This window comes from Opisthocomus hoazin, chromosome W (assembly GCF_030867145.1).
Source record: "Opisthocomus hoazin isolate bOpiHoa1 chromosome W, bOpiHoa1.hap1, whole genome shotgun sequence".
Classification (NCBI taxonomy): Eukaryota; Metazoa; Chordata; class Aves; order Opisthocomiformes; family Opisthocomidae; genus Opisthocomus; species Opisthocomus hoazin.
In genome coordinates this window covers 20,316,583-20,335,910 of record NC_134453.1, presented here as the reverse complement: position 1 = coordinate 20,335,910, position 19,328 = coordinate 20,316,583, and the positions used below count along the sequence as shown (strand labels likewise).

At 45.5% G+C, this 19,328-nt stretch overlaps 1 protein-coding gene across 2 annotated transcripts in view; it reads left to right on the top strand.

Moving 5' to 3' along the window:
* LOC104335612 (unconventional myosin-Vb) overlaps positions 1-19,328 on the top strand; it is a 177,919-nt gene that overhangs the window by 145,828 nt on the left and 12,763 nt on the right. Inside the window, exons 28-36 of one of the 2 annotated variants that reach the window (XM_075446517.1) lie at positions 466-705; positions 1,462-1,559; positions 8,034-8,111; positions 11,091-11,289; positions 12,037-12,130; positions 13,358-13,501; positions 14,608-14,759; positions 15,102-15,191; positions 17,427-17,577. In XM_075446517.1, the coding sequence (XP_075302632.1) occupies positions 466-705; positions 1,462-1,559; positions 8,034-8,111; positions 11,091-11,289; positions 12,037-12,130; positions 13,358-13,501; positions 14,608-14,759; positions 15,102-15,191; positions 17,427-17,577 (1,246 nt within the window). The remainder of the gene's footprint in view (positions 1-465; positions 706-1,461; positions 1,560-8,033; positions 8,112-11,090; positions 11,290-12,036; positions 12,131-13,357; positions 13,502-14,607; positions 14,760-15,101; positions 15,192-17,426; positions 17,578-19,328) is intronic. The other variant, XM_075446518.1, reaches the window with a different exon arrangement.

Sequence of the window (19,328 nt, the reverse complement as noted above, 5' to 3'; positions counted from 1 at the left end):
CATAGCCATAGCTCACCTAACAGGATGCCTGCTATGATGAACAGTCGTGTAAGTTGGTGTCTTCCACCTTATTTAGTGAATATTAAAGATGAGTTAAACATTGTGGGGTTTGTGGCAATTTCTCAATTGAGAAGGAAAAGGGGTGGAGAAGAAACAAATGTGTTTGGCTTCTCTAACAGATTGCTTTTGTGCTTTTTTTAAAAATAGTGTCAACAAATAAAAAAAAAATCTCCCCTGTGTCACCCTGTAGTGTTGTTATTAAATAGCAGCAGGCTGCGGATGACAGCGAAAATCTTTTCTGAACCACACATGGCTGGACTGGCAGCAAAACCCTGATCCTGGCATGAATTGATCGTTCAGTCGGCTGTGATTGTTGGTGATCATGTTACCTTAGCGGCGTCTCAGAAAAGGACGAGGCACTGCAGGACAGTTTATCTAACTGGTTAATGGCTTGGTATTTTTCAGAGGCAAGAGCTGGAGTTGGAGAACAAGAAGCTGAAAAATGAACTTAATGAGCTGAGGAAGGCTATCGCAGACCGAGCAACCCAGAGCAACTCGTCCAACGATATTCAGGACAGTTACAACCTCTTACTGAATCAGCTGAAGTCGGCCAATGAAGAGTTGGAAGTGTGGAAGGAAGAGGTGCTCATCTTGAGGATGCAGATTATGAAGGCAGCCCAGCAAAAAGAGACGGGCAAAAAAATGGTAATTGAAAGGGTGATGGACTTTCTTTTCCTTTTCCCGTTCTGTTGCTGAAAATTCACTGCCTACCATTTTGGTTTTGGTAGGCTGTGGGTGTCGAGATGACTCGGGGAGGGGAGGGTTGTAGGATGTTCTGCGTATGGATAAGAAACAGTCCATGACGTTATTTCAGACAGCCCATGACTGTATGTCCCGTGGTGGTCTGTACTGCTTGACCACACCAAGGAACAACTTCTCCAGCCCTACGCTGAGGCGTGGTGGTCTGAGACGTTCCAGGTGGTGTTTTGTGGCAACTGGCTTATTCTGTAAGGAAATGGGATGGAAAAAATGTGCTTCTGGACCAGATTCTGCTCATGATGCTGGTGCAGCTGTAGTGTGTTTGTGCAGTCAAGAAGTGAGCCTGTCCCATCACAGTGGTTTGAGGGCTTTTTGTTTAGAGCCTGTTCTGATGGAAGACTACATTTTCTGTACACTCTCACTTGGGCTTTTTAATTCACTACCTTATTATTCCTCGAGATTTTGGTATGTTTTTTAGTTTAGACCACACAAACCCCCAGGTTCACTGCATCCTCCTTCCATCTCCGAATCTCTCGTGCTCTTTGTTTGCATGTGTATGAATTCATAGAAACTCTCTTGTCTGATGGATGCCCGAGGAAGCTCTCTTAGGGTTGGTTGGGAGTTGTTCGGTATCAGGAACTTTGAAAGACAGGAGGAGATGTGTGGGATGTCATGCTGCTGTGTTTTCCATGTTGAATTTAGGAAAGCATCACCACCAGTGCCACCTGGCCGAACAGTGACAAGCACATTGATCAGGAGGACGCGGTTGAAGCCTACCAGGGGATGTGCGAGACGAACCGGTAAGTGTGACCCAAAATTTTCCAGCAGCGGGAAGGGCTGACCAAAGCATGAGGGATAGATCCAGACCAAAATTAATGAAACATTTTGGAGAGTTACCAGCTTCTGGATTGTGTTTTGGACCTTGGGTCAAGGATGGGCTATAAAGATGGGACCAAAGATGCAGGTCTTGTAACGGTTGAGGAGCCCTCATCATTGGAGTAGTGTGTCCCTAAGGGAGTGGAGTACTGGGCATGTAGAAGAGCCAACATGTAAGTGAGCAAATCTGGGGTTTGACTTTGCTTGCAGTACATAAACAGTAGCAAGACCAGGATTTGGGATACATTTGAGTTAGTTATTTCAAGTAAGTCCTCATGCTATGCTGGGAAGATTCTCCTCTCGTTTTCCCAGAGGCAAAAGCCCGTGATGGTGAACTGAGCTAACGAACACATGCTGCATTCTCTGGCAACACCCACATTATTGCTTTGCTTGCATCTGAACAGAGTCGGGAACATTAGTTTGGTTACAGGTTAGCAAGGGTTAATATTGTGGACATGTGTCTGTCCTTATAGTAACAATGGGCTTATATTGTGAGGCATTAAATCAGTCCTTGCAGCTATCCAGGAGGACATCAAATAAAAAGTAGTATCTTGCAAGAAGACAAAATTGCATGGATTGAACAGCAAGATGGTCTGTAAAATAAATATTTATTTTATTGCGGGGAAATTGAATGCTCAACTCCTTTTCTCTTGACAAATAGAGACATTTGAGGCTTTTTTTCCTAAATAATTTGCCTTCAGCAAGGTAGTCAGAAGACCCAACCATTGTGGATTAATGGCTTTTAGTAACACAGTATACATTGCCACTTTGTAAAGTGGTTGCAGAAGGTTGTTAGCAGTCGGAGCTGGGAAAGGCTTAGTTAAGTATTTTATTTGTACCAGTATGAATATGAGCAAAGACACGCTGTCTTTGAATGCAATATGAAAAATTGTGAAGAGTGGCTTAATGCTTTTGGAACCAGGTGGCCAAGAAGGTGCAATGGGAAATCCATATGCGCGAACTGATGTGCAAAAATTCAATGTATATATCGCTGAGCTGTCAACTTTGTTCATCATGACTGTGCTGCACGTCCCCCAAATTCCTGCCATAGTACGGGCTGGGTTTTCTGACTTTGCATCTATTTTATTTCTTGGGAAAGCCCTAGGAGAACCTGCGGAGATCTCCTAGTGTGTAAGCACAGAGAAGGGCTTGCTGGAAGGACTGGGTTCCACGTGCATTGTGTTTAAACTTAGCTTAAAACCCCGAGGACTGGGCTAAGACTCTGCCCACACTAGTGCTGCCAGCTTTCACTTCAGCCCGGGGACCTGGAGGAGTGGGGATTTTTGGGGTCTGGGACTCTGGTGATGCTGGTTTCTCACCTCAGCATCATGTCTGGCTGGATCAGGACCAGTGTTTGTTGTTTGGGGTTTTTTTTGTTTCAGTTTGTTGCCATTGAATATTTGCTTTCCTGAAGTGAACTTGCTGCTGAAATTTCTGCCCCTCCTGCAGTGTAGAGGTGATGAGATTGATTTAAACATCACCTTTTTGTCAATAAATCAGTGGAGCTGCGTGTGCTTCCTACTGCAAGGTGTGGGGTTTTGTCACTTAATGAATTCTGTGGATTTTCTCTTAGTTCCTTCCAACTTTCTCCTGGGCACTAGTATGGGATTGCTCCCTAACCTGCATTTTCCGGTGTGCATGTGTAGGGATGGTTAGTTTTCGTCCAGCTGTTGGTGAAGGAGTTGGAGTCAAAATAAGGAGAGTAGTAATCAATATTTAGCCATCCTGGAGCGCGTGTTGTCTGCTTTCTCCCAACCTGCTGGGAGACTCTGGTCCTTCTGCAGCTGTTCTGGTTTCCAGACTTAACAACTTCCACAGGGAGGTTTGAATCGAACACAGAAATCATCCGAAATGCTGCAATGATCTCATTTTCCACGAGTGCAAATCGCTTTCCTTGCAGTTGCCCAGGTGAGCTGCAATTGAAGAAGTTTGTGTGATGGGGCCTTGGTGGTTTTTTGGCCTCTTGAGATTTGGGAGGGGAAATGTGCAGTCTCCAGGCTCAGCTTCCTATTACCTCTCCTGTCTGCCCCTCGTATGAAGCTGGGCTGGAGCTTGGCTCTTGTAATACAGTAGCAGTAGCAATGTGTACTGTCACCCTCAATTTCTGCGGTGATTTAGCCAGTGGCTCATTAATCGCCACCAGCTTCCCTGTTATATCGTTGCCTGTGCATTTGTTTGTATATTGGGTTGGTTTAGAGATGGTAGGCTGGAGTCTGGTAATAAAACAGATGAGAACAAATGCTCAAGGAGCATGGATTATTATATTTGTGGATATAAATTAACAGTCCCTCCCCCCACCACAAATTTGCATTCGTACTTACTCAGCTCCATACCCAAGTGTGTCAGCATGAGAAAGAAAACTGCTTTCTCTTTCTAATCTTCATCAAGAAATATTTTAATGGAAAGTTTTTCTGCTGGGATTGTAATTCTGAAGGGGGATTAAGAAGCAAGAGCCACTTTTTTTTCCCACCTGCGCTGCAGGGAGCACTCCTGTTTCCCTTTCCCCTGACACCTCTCATTCTGTTGGCTGTAAATAGCCTACTGTTGGCTGAAATAACCGAGGCGGATGCTTTTCCATCGGTCCAGTCTGACCGATGCGGTAAAGTCATGGTCCACCCATGGGTCACTCCTAGCTTGAAGTCGTCATGTCTTAGCTGTTTATACTGGGGATGGAGCATGGCTTTATTTTGGCGGGAGATAGACCTTTTATTCATTCTATGTCTGTATAATCCAGGATTTTTGAATACAGCAGAATTAAAACAGGAAAAACTGCCAGGTGCCGCTAACCCTACCTACGTAGTGGTTCTCTTTCTCCACGCCATTCTCAAGGGAAAGCCCTTTGATGCCATGTCAAGGGGAAGTTTAAATTAGGAGCAGCCCCTTATAAATGCAGCCAATTCAGCCTTTTTCCTTTTATTTTTTCCCCCTCCTGACTTTCAACTGTTAAAGGGAAAAGCTTCAAGTTAGTTTCCAGCTAATTTTCTGCTTCAATAGCCAACTGTAAAGTTAAGCAGGCTCTTTGTTCCCTGATTCAGTTCTTGGGATCTTTCTTTCAAGCTTGTTTGATCTTGATGGAAATGCAGAGCTAACAAAAGACCAGGTGGTGATGTTAGAGATAGTAACCTGGCAGCTCAAAGCAGGTCAGGCTTAGCCTTCAAAATTAACTGCTGTGATAGCTTCCAAGTAATTTCTGTAGAGTACATGGCGCTTTTTTATTTCTGCTGGGTAAATCCCACCTGCCAGCTGCAAGTGAGAAGTGAAGGGCTGATGCTGGCTTCCCGTGGAGGATGCTTTTGCGAGTGGAAGAGGCCATCACAGAATGTTCGGGGTTGGAAGGGACCTCTGTGGGTCACCCAGTCCAACCCTCCTGCTGAAGCAGGGTCACCCAGAGCAGGCTGCACAGGACCTTGTCCAGGCGAGTCTGGAATATCTCCAGAGAAGGAGACTCCACAACCTCCCTGGGCAGCCTGTTCCAGGGCTCCGTCACCCTCAGAGGGAAGAAGTTCTTCCTCGTGTTCAGATGGAACTTCCTCTGCTTCAGTTTGTGCCCGTTGCCCCTTGTCCTGTCGCTGGGCACCACTGAAAAGAGCTTGGCCCCATCCTCCTGACACCCACCCTTCAGATATTTGTAGGCATTTCTAAGGTCCCCTCTCAGCCTTCTCTTCTCCAGGCTGAACAAGCCCAGCTCCCTCAGCCTCTCCTCGTAGGAGAGATGTTCCAGTCCCCTCACCATCCTCGTAGCCCTCCGCTGGACTCTCTCCAGTAGCTCCTCATCTTTCTTGAAGTGGGGAGCCCAGAACTGGACACAGTACTCCAGATGGGGCCTCACCAGGGCAGAGTAGAGGGGAAGGAGAAGGGTTCATCACAAGGGAATGGTTCATATCTCTCCTTGCTACTCTCCAGTGCATCTCTTCTTATCGATGTTTACCACTCTGTTGTATATCTAATCTGTGGTGTGCATTAGTCTGCCATTTAATTAAAAAATAAGTCATATCTGTGTTTGAAATGCCCCTTCCATATTAAGATGTGATAATTATCTAAAGATGCTAAAATTAACATCTCTGGGGTTTGGTATACGTGCATCTCCTTTAAGATGCTCGGAGGAGGGGAAGGGAGGCATTTGGGTAGGGATTTCTCTCCCTTTCCCGAAGGCAGTTTGCCAAACGCAGGTCGCCAGCTGCTGCCCCAGACCCGTACCTCCAGGAAAAGGATAAAGGAGAAGTCAGGTGCTGTGAATCATCTCCTTTCAGCCTTACGCAAGAGAAGGATTTACCCAGCATTTTAGGAAATTAATCTAATTAGTGAAAAAGGACCCCTGATGACTTTTAATGTATTGATCAAGATGAACTTCTGGGGGAAGGGGGTCTCAATGATTTCCGAGTCAGTGCTGTGCTGGTGACCGCGGACTGAACACTTGTTTCCCAGGACAGTTTTATCTTAGTGTAATGGCACGCCCTTGAGCTGCTTTCCTCATTTACCACAATGTATATGATTAAAAAAGGAAGGAAAGCTATTTTTTAAAGGAGATTATACAGGAAGGTGTATCTCTCCAAACTGCTGTTCATCCTGTGAGATTTCCCAGGTTACTGACGTGTAGTAAATAGCGAGGATCCTTCCTGGGCTGTGTTTTGTGTTTTGTTTTCAGTGCCTAAATGCACATCCTGTTAAGATTATCTGAACCAAAAGAATACCTTACTAACAAATTGACCCAAATCAGACCAACAAACCTGCTCCCTGTATCTGCCAGCCTACAGACCCTTTTGGAAACCTGCTATGTACGGGTAAAAATAAGATTTTAATCTGAATTCGTACATCTGGCTTTAACGGATGAATTTTCCAAGTGTTAATGCCTGAAATGTTTGCCAGTTTGGAGAACTGCCATGCTCATACGACCCAGGATGGAAGGGACGTACCAGCTGTCTGCAGCGGTGAGCCACCCCTCGAGTCCTTGCGTGGTAGTGCTGCACCGCCACAGCTCTCACTGCTTTCCTCCTGTGAAAATTTGTTATTAAAAAAATGTACTTTTCCACTTAAATATGCAGAGCTTTCCTTGCCAGGGAATGGCATCTGCTACACCTCTTCTCAAAATAGAAGGCATATATTGGCTCTGGGTTTTTTTTGTCCAAAAGCTTAATGATATATTAAGTGATTTTTTTTGTTTGTTTATTTTTTATTGTTAATTCCAAAAAGAAAAGTTGTTTTCAAACTCATGTCGAAGCAAAGTAAAATCTCACTGCAGCAAGTGTTTCTGGTCAAGTTGACCAGCTCCCATCACTCATTTGTAATGTGTTCAACACCTCATTAAAGAAGATAAATTAGTTTCCTGCCTTTTATAACTTAAAAAATAACCCCAAACCCTACCTGTTAAAAGGCAACTCTTAGTATTAAAATGAGATGAGACTTTTCTGGGCATTTTTCTGCCTGGATGGGTACGGAGGAGATTGGAATCCAAGGGGTGTTTGGACCCAAGATTGCTCTGAGGAAAGGCTGATGTGTTTGAATCGATGATTGAGGAGACCCTCGACTGAAGTAGAAGGAGGAGAATTTATTTTAGACCAGTAGAAGTTGTTGCAGAAGGGAGGAAATGAAGAAACTTGTCTTTAAAATGTCTTATTAGTGAGATGTGCCGGAGGGCGGAAGGTCTGGAAGAGGAGTGAGCTGTTCCAAGCTTTCAGTATGCAATAAAATATGGGGTTGGGTTATGTTTGCACTGTGGGTTGGAAGGGCGTGTGGGCTGTTCCAGCTCAAAAATAGTTTATTTTTTGAGGTGGGAAGCGAGGAAGCCTGTTGGGAGCTGCTAAGAATCACTCTGCTTTTCATTTTACCCTATCTGTGTTCAGGCACCTCTTCCTTATCCCTCGTGCTGACTTAGGGTCCCTCATTTATCCCTCTTGGTCCTTGTTTCTCTTCCCTGGTTTTTAAGCATAGGGTTTTGAGGAGGATTTCAGCTAGCTGGCGTGATGTGGGCTTGCCAGCTTTTCCTTGCAATCAGATAGAAAACAGAAACAACAACTCAGGCTCTGACCTCTAGGAGCTGGGCTTTACATCTCAGGAATGATGATAACCTGCCGGGAGGTTGGGCTGGGTGATCTCCGGTGGTCCCTCCTGACCTGGACAATTTTAGGTTGCCATGTCGGCTGTGGTGGGTCGGGGAGGAACGGCGACATGTTTCACGGCTGGGGAGGGAGGAGAAACTCCACCAGCCAAGGGTGTCGTACAGGGCATGACCAGGGCATGGTTCTCATTTACCATGGTGGAAAAGGAAATACAATGTCATGAAAGTGTGCTTTAAAAAGAAGAAAAATTAATAAGAGGTCTTCACCTTTTCCCCTTCTATTGCAATTGACCTTTTGTCTTTCTCTGTCCTCCTGTTTCCTTTTTCTGTCCTTTATTTCTAGCAAGACTGAGAACTGGGGGTATCTCAATGAAGATGGAGAGCTCGGCTTGGCTTATCAAGGCTTAAAGCAAGTTGCCAGGTCAAACACTTTCTTTCTTCCCCACCCTTCCTCTCCTCTCTCCCTTTTTCGCTTGCCCTTTTATTTCTTTCTCTTCCTCTGCTGTTGTCCTGCTGTCCTCTGTAGGACCTGTTGTCCTCCATGGGAGCAGCTGGAGGTGGGATATCCAACTGGAGGAACTGAGGCCCTCCTCTAATTTTCAGAGGAGTAGTTGTGATTGTAATTGGGCATTGCTGATGTTGGCTGTTGTCACTAATGCCTGAGCTGTGATTCAGTGAGAATTATGTTACGTTAATGAGAAATTATGCGATAAAGGCGTTGGGAAGCTGCAATCTCCAGGAAGCCGTAAAAAAGCGTTTTAGATGTTTTTTCCCAAAAGGTGCTGAGATACAGAACCTCCCCAGAGTGTTTTCTCCCCTCCTTGGCACGTCAGAAGTGGAGTCCCTGTTGCTTGTATTGCCATGCTGTCTGCTTTGCATGCTCCCCGGGAGTTGTGCGCTCCCATCCATGCGTTGCCTATATAAGGAGGAAGGTACGTGGTGGACCCAGTGCCATCCTTCTGCAGCTCTCCTCATGTCCTGCTCTGGTGGGCAGATATCCCAGCAGGGACACACGGGACACTGCCTGCCACTTCCATATCTCCTGGGGATGCCGGTGATTCTGTAGTGATCTCTCATCTCCAAGCTAATGATTGTTTAGAAACACAGATGGAAATTAAAGCAAGGCAGAAGGACTCCAGGATTCTTCTCCTCATTCAACCTGGTACTTGGAAGAGCTGATAATGAAGTGTTAATCAGTCTGTGCTCTCCTGCAGGGTGGTTATGAGGCTCCAATATATATAATTTTTATAGAAGATCTGAAATGAGCCAATTAAGGACACTGTACAGAGGAAAAGTTAGAATAAACTTTTGTATAAAGTAGTCTGAAGCGGTCACATCTAGAGGGATCAGAGTAAAACCAGACAATAACAGGAGAAACACCAGGGAGGATTGCTTTGGTTTTCAAAGCAATGTAGGAACCCAAGTTTGTAGGAGGAGTGTCTTTTTCTGAGGGTGGCTCACGGTTAATCCGAACCCACACAAAGAAATAAAAATGAAAGTTAAGTACTTAATGCTTATTTCATGGTGGGCCTGTATTTTCCAAGCCTATTAAGAACATAACTCCTGACAACATGATTATGAGGCTGGGTGCATTATTGCCCATGTCTCTGTAGCTGGAAAATATCCTCTTCTATCTTTTGCTGGAAAATGGGAGCAGAGATTGGGTTGTTTAGATCTTCTAAAAACAACAACAAAAAAAACCAAACTGGAGAAAGATTAATACTTTTCATCCAGAAATCTTCCATAGAAAGCATGTGTTCTTTTATACAATCCTTTAAAAAAAAAAATAATGAAACAACCAAAAAACCCACCCCATGCTTAATTGTTCCTGCAGAGAAACAGTTCACAGGCGTGAAACTCCATGAATTTCCCAGTGGACCCAAACGAGTTGTAGCTTTTCCCCACCGGCACAGCTCTGTGTCTGTGCGTGTCCTGGGTAAATGCTGAGCTACTGACACTGGAGCCTTCCTCACCTTTGAGGATTGCCATTTGAATCCGATACCAGAGGAGCCGAAGCCCCTGAGCCGTGTGTGTGGCTGTCCGTAGCTCTGCCCAGGAGACCATGTCCAGGAGCTACAGCGAGGACACGGGTTTGGCTGTCCCCCTGGGTCCTTCCTCCTCTTTGCCACCATCGCCCTGTGTAGTCTGGGACTAATACTTTGCAGTTTCTGTCTCGATGCCCCTTGCTCAGAGTCCTCATCCCTTCTGGAGTCATAGAATCATAGCATGGTTTGGGTTGGAAGGGACCTTCAAGATCATCTGGTTCCAACCCCCCTGCCATGACCAGGGACATCTTCCACCAGACCAGGGTGCTCAGAGCTCCATCCAACCTGGCCTTGAACACTGCCAGGGAGGGGGCAGCCACAGCTTCTCTGGGCAACCTGGGCCAGTGCCTCACCACCCTCATGGGGAAGAATTGCTTCCTAATCTCTAATCTAAATCTGCCCTCTTTTAGTTTAGAGCCGTTCCCCCTTGTCCTATCACTACACACCCTTGTGAAAAGTCCCTCTCCAACCTTCCTGTAGGTCCCCTTCAGGCACTGGCAGGCTGCTCTAAGGTCACCCCGGAGCCTTCTCTTCTCCAGGCTGAACAGCCCCAGCTCCCTCAGCCTGTCCTCGTAGGAGAGGTACTCCAGCCCTAGGATCATCTTCGTGGCCCTCCTCTGGACCCGCTCCAACACATCCATGTCCTTCTTGTGCTGGGGGCTCCAGAGCTGGACGCAGGACTCCAGGTGGGGTCTCATGAGAGCGGAGTAAAGGGGCAGAATCCCCTCCCTTGACAAGTCATTTATTTTGGTCGTCTTAAAAGAGCTGGTGGACTACTGAGGAGATTTGCGTTTAGCAGTGTAGGGGATACCCTTAAAAAAATCAATTACTGTGTCACTTCCAGGTTTGCCAGCATCCCCATCAGCATGGGTGCAGACAGTTATCATCTCGGTGATAAATCATTCTTCCACTGGATTCAGAAGGCGGTCTGGTTTAGCAAATGGCTGGATAATGCACTAAATAGATGTCTTGCCCTTTAGTTCGGCATTTCCCCTCCTGGGGTTGTCCTTGTGCTCAGGGCAGGGCTGGAGGGAGACCTGGTGTAGGGAAAGGCGGATAGGAGAGGGTGGCAGGACACATTATTAGAGAAAAAGTTGAGTATCCACCTAAAACTGGGAGAAGGGCTGGTGTTGGTGACTTCTGTCAGCTGTGTGTCATGGCATTAGTATTTGTATGGGATGGAGTACAAGGAAACAAGTCTTTTTTTCCCCTGCTGAAGACTCCTGGTGAAGTTGGCAGCAACGGTGAAAGCAGGAACTGCTCGAGAGGACAGAAAATTGCCTTGTGCATAGTTTTCTGCAGGTTACTGCCGCGATGCCGAAATCACAGGTTGATCGACGTGGTTCTTTTCTCAGGTTGCTGGAAACACAGCTCCAGGATCAGAGAAGAGAGCATGAGGAAGAGGTAGAAGCTCTGAAGAACCAGGTGGATGTGATGAAAGAGGAGATGGAGGAACAGCAGCAGGCTTTCCTGCAGACCCTGCAGCTGTCTCCGGAGGCCCAGGTGGAGTTTGGACTTCAGCAAGAAATTACACGTCTCACCAATGAAAATCTGGTAAGAGGCTGTAGTGAAAGCACAGCCTAAGGAAGAGGGGGAAAAAAAGAAATTGAGAGAAAGGAGATGGGAAAGGCGAAGGGGAGGGGAAGGCACTGGGGTCTCTTCCACCCCTCATAAACTCTCTGCAGCATTCTTCAGCATCTCCCACTGGCGCCTTTGGGAGCGTTGGTGCTTGGCCTTGAGCTGTTGTTCAGTGGCTGTATGGACCTTGTTGACTTCATTAAGTACTTTATTTTTTTATTTCTTTTTTTTTTTTAAGCCTGCCTGCTTTGTGGCAATGCCTGCCAAACGAAATTTCTGAAGTTGCTGAGGACCCCCATCCTCTTTGATTATGCACAATGACAACACAGTCCTTTCTTTTTACTTGCATTTATCGGGGGGGGGCAGTTATCACTCTGAAAAGTTATCCTGACTGATCATAAATTTTCCTTTTCTCGCCTCCTCTATCTAAGTGCAAGGTCTGGAGTGAGCATTGGCTCCTCTGCAGTTCAGGTGAGGGCTGCTTGCCTTGCCCATCAACTCTAGTATCTAAATAGTGTTGGAACTATTTAAATATGATTAGCAGCCAGGAGTAAAAATGCTTTGGGTGGAAGTAACACAGCTCCTCTTCTACCAAGATGCTCACACCGTGCAGTAGTGGTGCATAGACCAGGCTGCTCAGCAACTCCAGCCTCAGACTCATCCCAAATGAGTAGTTCTTGGGTTTATTTTTATTTTCAACCCAATGCATCGTCTGTTTTTCAGGATTTCAAAGAATTACTAGAGAAGTTGGAAAAGAATGAAAAGAAGTTGAAGAAGCAGCTGAAGATTTACATGAAGAAGGTCCAAGATTTTGAAGGTGACTTGGCTGTTGGTAGACAGTCGGGGTGGGGGAGCAGCACGCTGGTTTTGCTTCTTTGGCCAGCCTTGGAGAGCTGCAGGTTTTTCTCTGTTTCTTTCTATTAAAGTAAGACTTTGCTCGTTCTGGCACGCTGAACTAGTGCTGAGCTCATCGTTGGCGTGACCGCAGGGAGACAAAAGTCCACATGAAGTTCCAGGGTCGTGCTTAGGAGCCTTTGAGCAAGTGCAACTGCTCTGCTGTAGCTTTAGATTGTTAATATGGTTAAACTTGGTAAACTTGGAAGAGTGTCCACGAAGGGCTGGAGGGCGAGTGCTTTCTGGAGGTGTCGGTCTGATGTGTGGTGTACCAGGGTCCGGAGGGTGTTTTAGAAACCTTTTTGCTTTCCTTGCTGTCAATTCTCTGACCCAAGCAGAGATACGGAGAGGACACCAGTGGCTAGCAGGCAGGTGCTCTGATCTGGAAATTTTGGGGGGGGGATTAAAAGCACTTTAGGCTTAAAATTTTTATTTGTGCATATTCTGCTTGATCAGAAAACACCTCAAGTGGGACATCTGTGTTGTATAGAAGCAGCTTCCCATTCTCTGGAGATGCCGTGATTAATCACATAACCTTCTTCTCATGAGCTTATTTTTGAAAACTAGGCATGAAGTGAAATTAAGCTGAATAACTGGAGGGTTTCCATGGCTAGCGCAGCTGGTCTCTGTCGATGTCATCTGCATGTAGCAGGCTGCTCTTTCCTGCAGCACTTGCAGGCTGGTCTCTCCTTTTTTATTAAACTTGTATGGAAGCACAGCTCTCAATGGTGTGCCAGCGCGGTTCTTCAGCTTTACAGCCAGCCAGAAGATGTGATACTTAGTTATTTTTTCATTGCCTGTCTTTCTCCCCCCCCCCCCCCCCCCCCCCTTTGTGAAAATAATACGGTAAAAAGATTCCCGTAGGGTTACTGCCTTCTAGCCTGTGGTACATTGGAAAATAAAAAATGACTTCATCTTTTCCTCTGTAGGTTCAAATTTTGCACTCTTTCTTTCATTCAGGGTCAGAACTACTGCTGAGTGGTAATTCAGCACCTGGTTCTTTATATTTTTATAAGTCTGTCACAGGTGATGACATTATTGGAAGCTTGATATATAACTTTTGGACCTGATATCTGCTCTAAGGCCAGTGGAGGACACGACTAGTTCTCGATCTCCAGGTACCACCCTTCATGCTCTTTTCTCTTCCCAGCATCCCAAACCGTGGTACCAGCGGAGAGGAGGTGGCACAAGCGTAACTTGCAGGTTGCTGTCCAGAGGAAGGAGAAAGATTTTCAGGGCATGTTGGAATATTATAAAGAAGATGAGCCCCTCCTCATCCGAAACCTCATTACAGGTGAGGAATTTACGCTGTTTCTGCCTGGCTCCTCCTCTTGCCTGGGAGATCTTGAGATAGGCAAATAGATCTTCTCAAATTGATCCCTCCTGGGGCAGTACGTTTATGGTGACATCAGTTCTCATAGGTAAAGCAGCACAGCACTAAGCAGATACACCAGTGTGGATATAATCCTTAGGGATGGAGGAAAATGGAAAATGCAAAAAGGAGGCTGCTGGTTTTAGAGCAGGCAGTAACCTGAAGAGCTTGATACACTGTGGTAATAGATGGGGAGGGGGAATAGCAAGGGATAAACCCCGGGGGTTTTGTGCGGCGATAGAACAAAGGTAGTTTGGTTTATGAGATAAGAACAGATAACGGGTAGTAAACATGTGAGCTCTTTTACACTGGAAGGTCTGATCAGAATTGCTTCCAGCATCCCCTCGTTCAACGCTGTTAGAGCAAGTCCTGCTTCCCTGGCTAAGCGTTAGTATTTACCATCACTCTCTAACCCCAGCAGAGTCCAGTGAGGATCTAACAAGTGTTCAAAGAGCGGGTGCTAGCCCATTGCTGTGGTCTTTGAAGTTCCCCTAATCAGACAGGCTCTTCCTTTAGAGGCTGCAAATTCCCCCAGCTACCATTAGGATTCGGTGTCTTGAGGGACAGAGTGATTTAACTGACTCCTGAGTTCAGAGGGGGGTTTTATAGACTGTGGGAAGTATTCCTGAAAGCTTCAGGGAGCTTTTCTAAGGTTATTTGTGTGTTGCTTGGGTAGGTTTTTGTGTGGTAATGAAGATCTAGTGCCACCTGTGCATCCCTAAAGAGTAATGTCGCAGTGTCACAAAGTTCAGTGCAGACTGTGCTGCCCTCCTGAGCCCTGGGGCCATGACTGTTCTGCTTTGGCCGGCTCCAGCAGGTCCGTCTGTCTGGCAGCCGGACCTCTGGTTCTGTGTCTGCACTGCCAAGAGGAATGCAAGTTGGGGAGCTAAAATCTCATCTTCCTCAAGGCTGGGGGGAGAGAGGGGTTTTCCTGGGTACATTTCCAGCTGTGGTGTTCCCTGCTTCACCTGGCAGTTGGTGAATTTTAAGAGGATTTTTAATAAAGAACACCAAAACAATCCATATAGATCTCAAGCCCCAGGCAGTGTCTGCTACTGTTCCCTGCCTTCCCGCCTACATCCTCTACATGTGCATCAGACACGCGGATTACATCAACGATGACCAGAAAGTGCACTCCTTGCTCACCTCCACCATCAACGGCATTAAGAAAGTGCTGAAGGTAGGTGTCCGTTTTCTTGTCTTGGTGTTGAGATGGGGTTAGATGGCTATAACCATGTCAAAGTGCGTGATACTCAGCTCTCATAGTGATTTTCAAACCCACTCACTCTTACAGCTTCCTTTTTTCAGAAGAACAAGGAGAATTATGGTCTTAACAATACAATTGTTTGCATTTACAGATTAAAAAAAGAATGTTTGCAGGGAACAAATGGCTAATACTGTCCATGTGCAGAGAGAGAGCTTCCTGATCTACGTGGGGAAACTCAAAATCACTTTGTCTTGCTATGCCAGCATCCCTCACCGAAGCAGGGGGGTCTCACATGTTCTAATTCTGCTCCTCCAGAAACACAATGATGATTTTCAGATGACGTCATTCTGGCTGGCGAATACGTGTCGCCTCCTGCACTGTTTGAAGCAGTACAGCGGAGACGCGGTAAGAAACTCGTCGTTGATCTCGAGTATCCTGGCATTCCTCCGGGAAGGGTCTTCAGGTCTCCTGGGTCTGGTGGCTTCCCTCTGGCTACGATGTGGGGTCATCTCGGACTCTCCTCCTTTGTTTATTTGGATATAACACGAGGCAGCTCCTAGAATCATAGAATCGTGGAATGGTTTGGGTTGGAAGGGACCTTTGAAGGCCATCTAGTCCAACCCCCCTGCCGTGAGTAGGGACATCTTCAACCAGAGCAGGTTGCTCAGAGCCCCGTCCAACCTGGCCTGGAATGTTCCCAGGGATGGGGCATCGACCACCTCTCTGGGCAACCTGGGCCAGGGTTTCACCACCCTCAGCATAGACAATTTCTTCCTTATATCCAGTCTGAACTAGACCAGAGTTTCATGGGGCGCTGCACCCAGACAAGACATTTGAGAGCTGAAACCAGGACCCTTACAACACAACATGCAACAGAATATTTTGAATTTCGTAGGCAACCATGCACTCTGATTTTCCTGAGCAGGGGGTTTCCAGTTTTGGAGGCTGTTCCTCTTCCCCTGGTTTTAGTAGGTCCCACAGTTTTGCCTTAACCAAGGTTTTTAGGCAAGGGAGAGCTGTTCCAAATCTTGCAATTTTTTTCTGAATATTTCTAGTGATTTTTTTTTTCCTGTTCTGTTCCACTAGTTCAAAATAACCATACTTTGAGAGAGCAAAAATGCATAATCATAACGTAAGATTTGGGAAGGAAATCCTCTCATTTCTTGCCACCTGAGTTATATTTCAGAAGTTGAAATAAGTTTTACTATAGCTGGTCCCTTCCAATGAAATCAGATCATCAGTCCTCTCAGTAGATTACACGCTGCCATCCTTATGGCCATATGTGCTAGGTATTAAAACTTTCAGAATTATGCCCTTTCTCATTTAGTCTTGATTTGTGTGAGACATATTGAGCACTCAAGCTTTAAGAATAAATAAAAAAGTTTTCGTGGAAGCAAATTAACTGTTCAGGGCATTCAGAAGGTAATGACTGGTGTGTAAAACCTCAGTGCTAGACTTACAGGGTTTATATTAAAAAGGAAAATAATTTAGATAATACTTGTAGTTACGCTCCTGTTTGCCCTCTTCTGTCTGGATAACAACATTACATTTAAAGAAAATCCTCCCCAGAAAACCACCAGGATTAAAAAAAAAAACAAAAAAACAAACAAACAAACCAAAACTGAAATTTCACCTTCTTTGCCTTGATTTACTGTGTTAATTGAACCAGCTGTTTGCAAATTCAGCTGAGAAGCGTGCGTAAAAACAGAGGGGGAAAAAATCATTCTGAGCAGTTTCTGAAATCCTGTTATCTTTAGTTTGTCATCTAACCTGTTTTTAAGAAAACAGGTTTAAAAGAGAATCCTGAACTCCATGCAAGCTTGCAGTGCATAAAGCCCGATGCTTTTTCATTAGGAAAAATGAGAAATTCTGAAGCCACCTCAAATTGTACGTTGTATTTTTGCATTTTGCTAGTCAGCAAACAGTAAGAAAAGTCACATGGTTCTCATTTTGCCACCAAATTGAGAAGACCATATGAACAGGCGATTAAAGCGTCTGTGTTAATTACAAAATTAAGTTAGATCACAGATGTTTCTGCCAGCAAAACTGGCGTTAATGTCTGAGCCCAGAATTCAGGGCTACAGCATCCATTCGAAGGATCAGAGATCTGCTGCTGCTTCAGCAAAAGGCAGGGGATAAATTCAGTTACTTGGAGAAATTTCTCAACTTCAGAGCAGTTTAAAATGTTGTAAAAAATGTAGCGTGTGGTTATTGTATTTTTTTTTTCATTTTCTAATCTTTTAATGTCAAAATGTTTGATTTCCTGTAAATAATTGCGACTCGCAGGGATAAACAAATAACTGAAATAAGTTTCTTAGGGACTGAAATGTCATTTTCTAGTGCTCATATATATAAATATTGCAATTAATATAAATGTTGCTCCTTTCAAAAGCTAAAATGAAAAACTTATTAATGATGCTTTTCTTCAAAAAGCAGCCCTCTAGTAAGAATTTATGAACAAAGGGCTGAGTAAATCAAAGACTTACGAGCCTTGATCTTTTCTATAATAGAGTTAAAATGTACTTTAACATATATATCTATATTGTACTCTAAAGTGTTGTTTTTTTAAAAACAGTGGGTTTAATGGACTGAAAATAGGTGGAATAATGAAACCAGGTGTTTTAATCTCCTCCTGTTCAGGGTTTCATGACACAAAACACGCCCAAGCAGAACGAGCACTGCCTGAAGAACTTTGACCTGACCGAGTACCGCCAGGTGCTGAGCCACCTCTCCATCCAGATCTACCAGCAGCTTATTAAGACAGCAGAGGGCGAACTCCAACCCATGATCGGTACGGTCACAGAACGTTAGCTTTTAGGAAAGTTTTTTTTCTTTATTCTGTAACTATCTACTCTTGAGTGTTTTCCAGACCTTTGTACAGTACTAGCGTGACTTCTCCCCCAAGGAAAAGCCTGCGGTCGGCAGAGAGGCATAGGTTACAAAAAAAGCCTTGCTTTGGAGCAGGTCCTTATGTTAGCAGTGACCTGGAGTTAGGGAGGCAGACCTGGAGGAGTTTTTCGTTTCCCTCATGACAGAAACTAATAGGGATCAGGTTCCCCCCCGCCATGATAGAAGGTACCTCCTTCCTTTCCGCTGGGGAGGTAGTGACAGAGGTGGTGCCGGTGGGTCCATAGGAACAACATTCCCCTCCAGCTCAGGTTCATGATTAAGCTTTTTATGGGTGGAAATGCGCATTATGAGAAAGGAGGGAATTGGGAAGAGAAAGAAGAGACGAATACAGACCTTGTTTTGCAAGGGTGAGTTGGTATAAGAAGAGTTACCTCCTCAGCTAAATCTGTCCTCCTCCTTGCTCAGCTAATTAAGGGGCTCTTCTCAGTGCTTTATATTTTCTAGCTGCTGGTATTTTCCTTGAGCTCACAGCCTGGACTTTTCTGTATCCAGGACTCTTTCCCTTTGCCCTCCAAATGTTGTTGCACAAATTCTGGCTGTATCCGACCGGCATCACCTCCTACTATCGCTGCATGTACCTCCTGCTCCTCGCAGAAAGTTGTCCCGTTCCTCTAGCCATTAGTCAGGCTGTAAGAATTTCATTACTTTCAATCTGTCTTCATTTCTCCCAATCCTTTGTGCCAATTAATCACTTCAACTGCAGAATTTAAGGCACTGTGGTGGTGTTATGGTTTGGCTGCAGACGGCAACAAAAGCGCCACGCGGTCGCCCCTCCCCCCGCCGGGGTGCAGAGGAGAATGGAAAGAAACACGCAGAAACTGGTGGGTCGGGATAAGGGCAGTTTAACAGAACAGCAAACAGAGGGAACAGTAACAACAACGATACAGATAAGGAGAAAACACAACACAAACCGCACAACCCACAGAGCCGCTCTCCTGGACCGGACCGGCACCCGCGCTCCCGAACCGCGAGTGAGTCCCCGCCGTGCCGCTCCCCCCCGCCACCGGAACCCAGCATGACGGCACATGGTATGGAATACCCTGCTCTGTTTGGCCAGGTGGGGTCAGCCAACCCGGCTGTTCCCCTTCCTGGAGTCCGGTGAAAATTAACCCTGTCCTGGCCAAACCCAGGACATGATCCACCCCTTATTCCATACCATCTACGTCATGTCCAGGATCCCCATTGTCCAGTTGATCACCACCACTTCTCCTGTCTCCAGATATCATTCCCTTAGTCTATGGATCATCACTCTAAAGGGTCCGTTGAGTTCATTTAATCCATGACTTCGGGCTCCATCTGTCGTAATGGTCTTCTGTGGCAGGAGAGGTGATGTGTGGTGATGGGCGGTCACTTGCTGCATCCGGAGCTCACAGTCTGCAGGAGATGTTGATCTCGATGAAGTTGCTCGATGCCAGTTGTTGAAAACCAGGTCCAGTTCCATCATCGCTGTGCTCTGCTAGGTTTTCATCAAAAAGTCCATCCTTCTTTAATCTGGACGATTCTTACTATGCTACTACTGGTACAAAATATAACAATTATAACAGTGATAACAGACAGTGACAGGGTTATTTAACAATTAACTTTATACAATTTATTTATGGACTATTCTCACCCAAAAACAAATCCCCATGA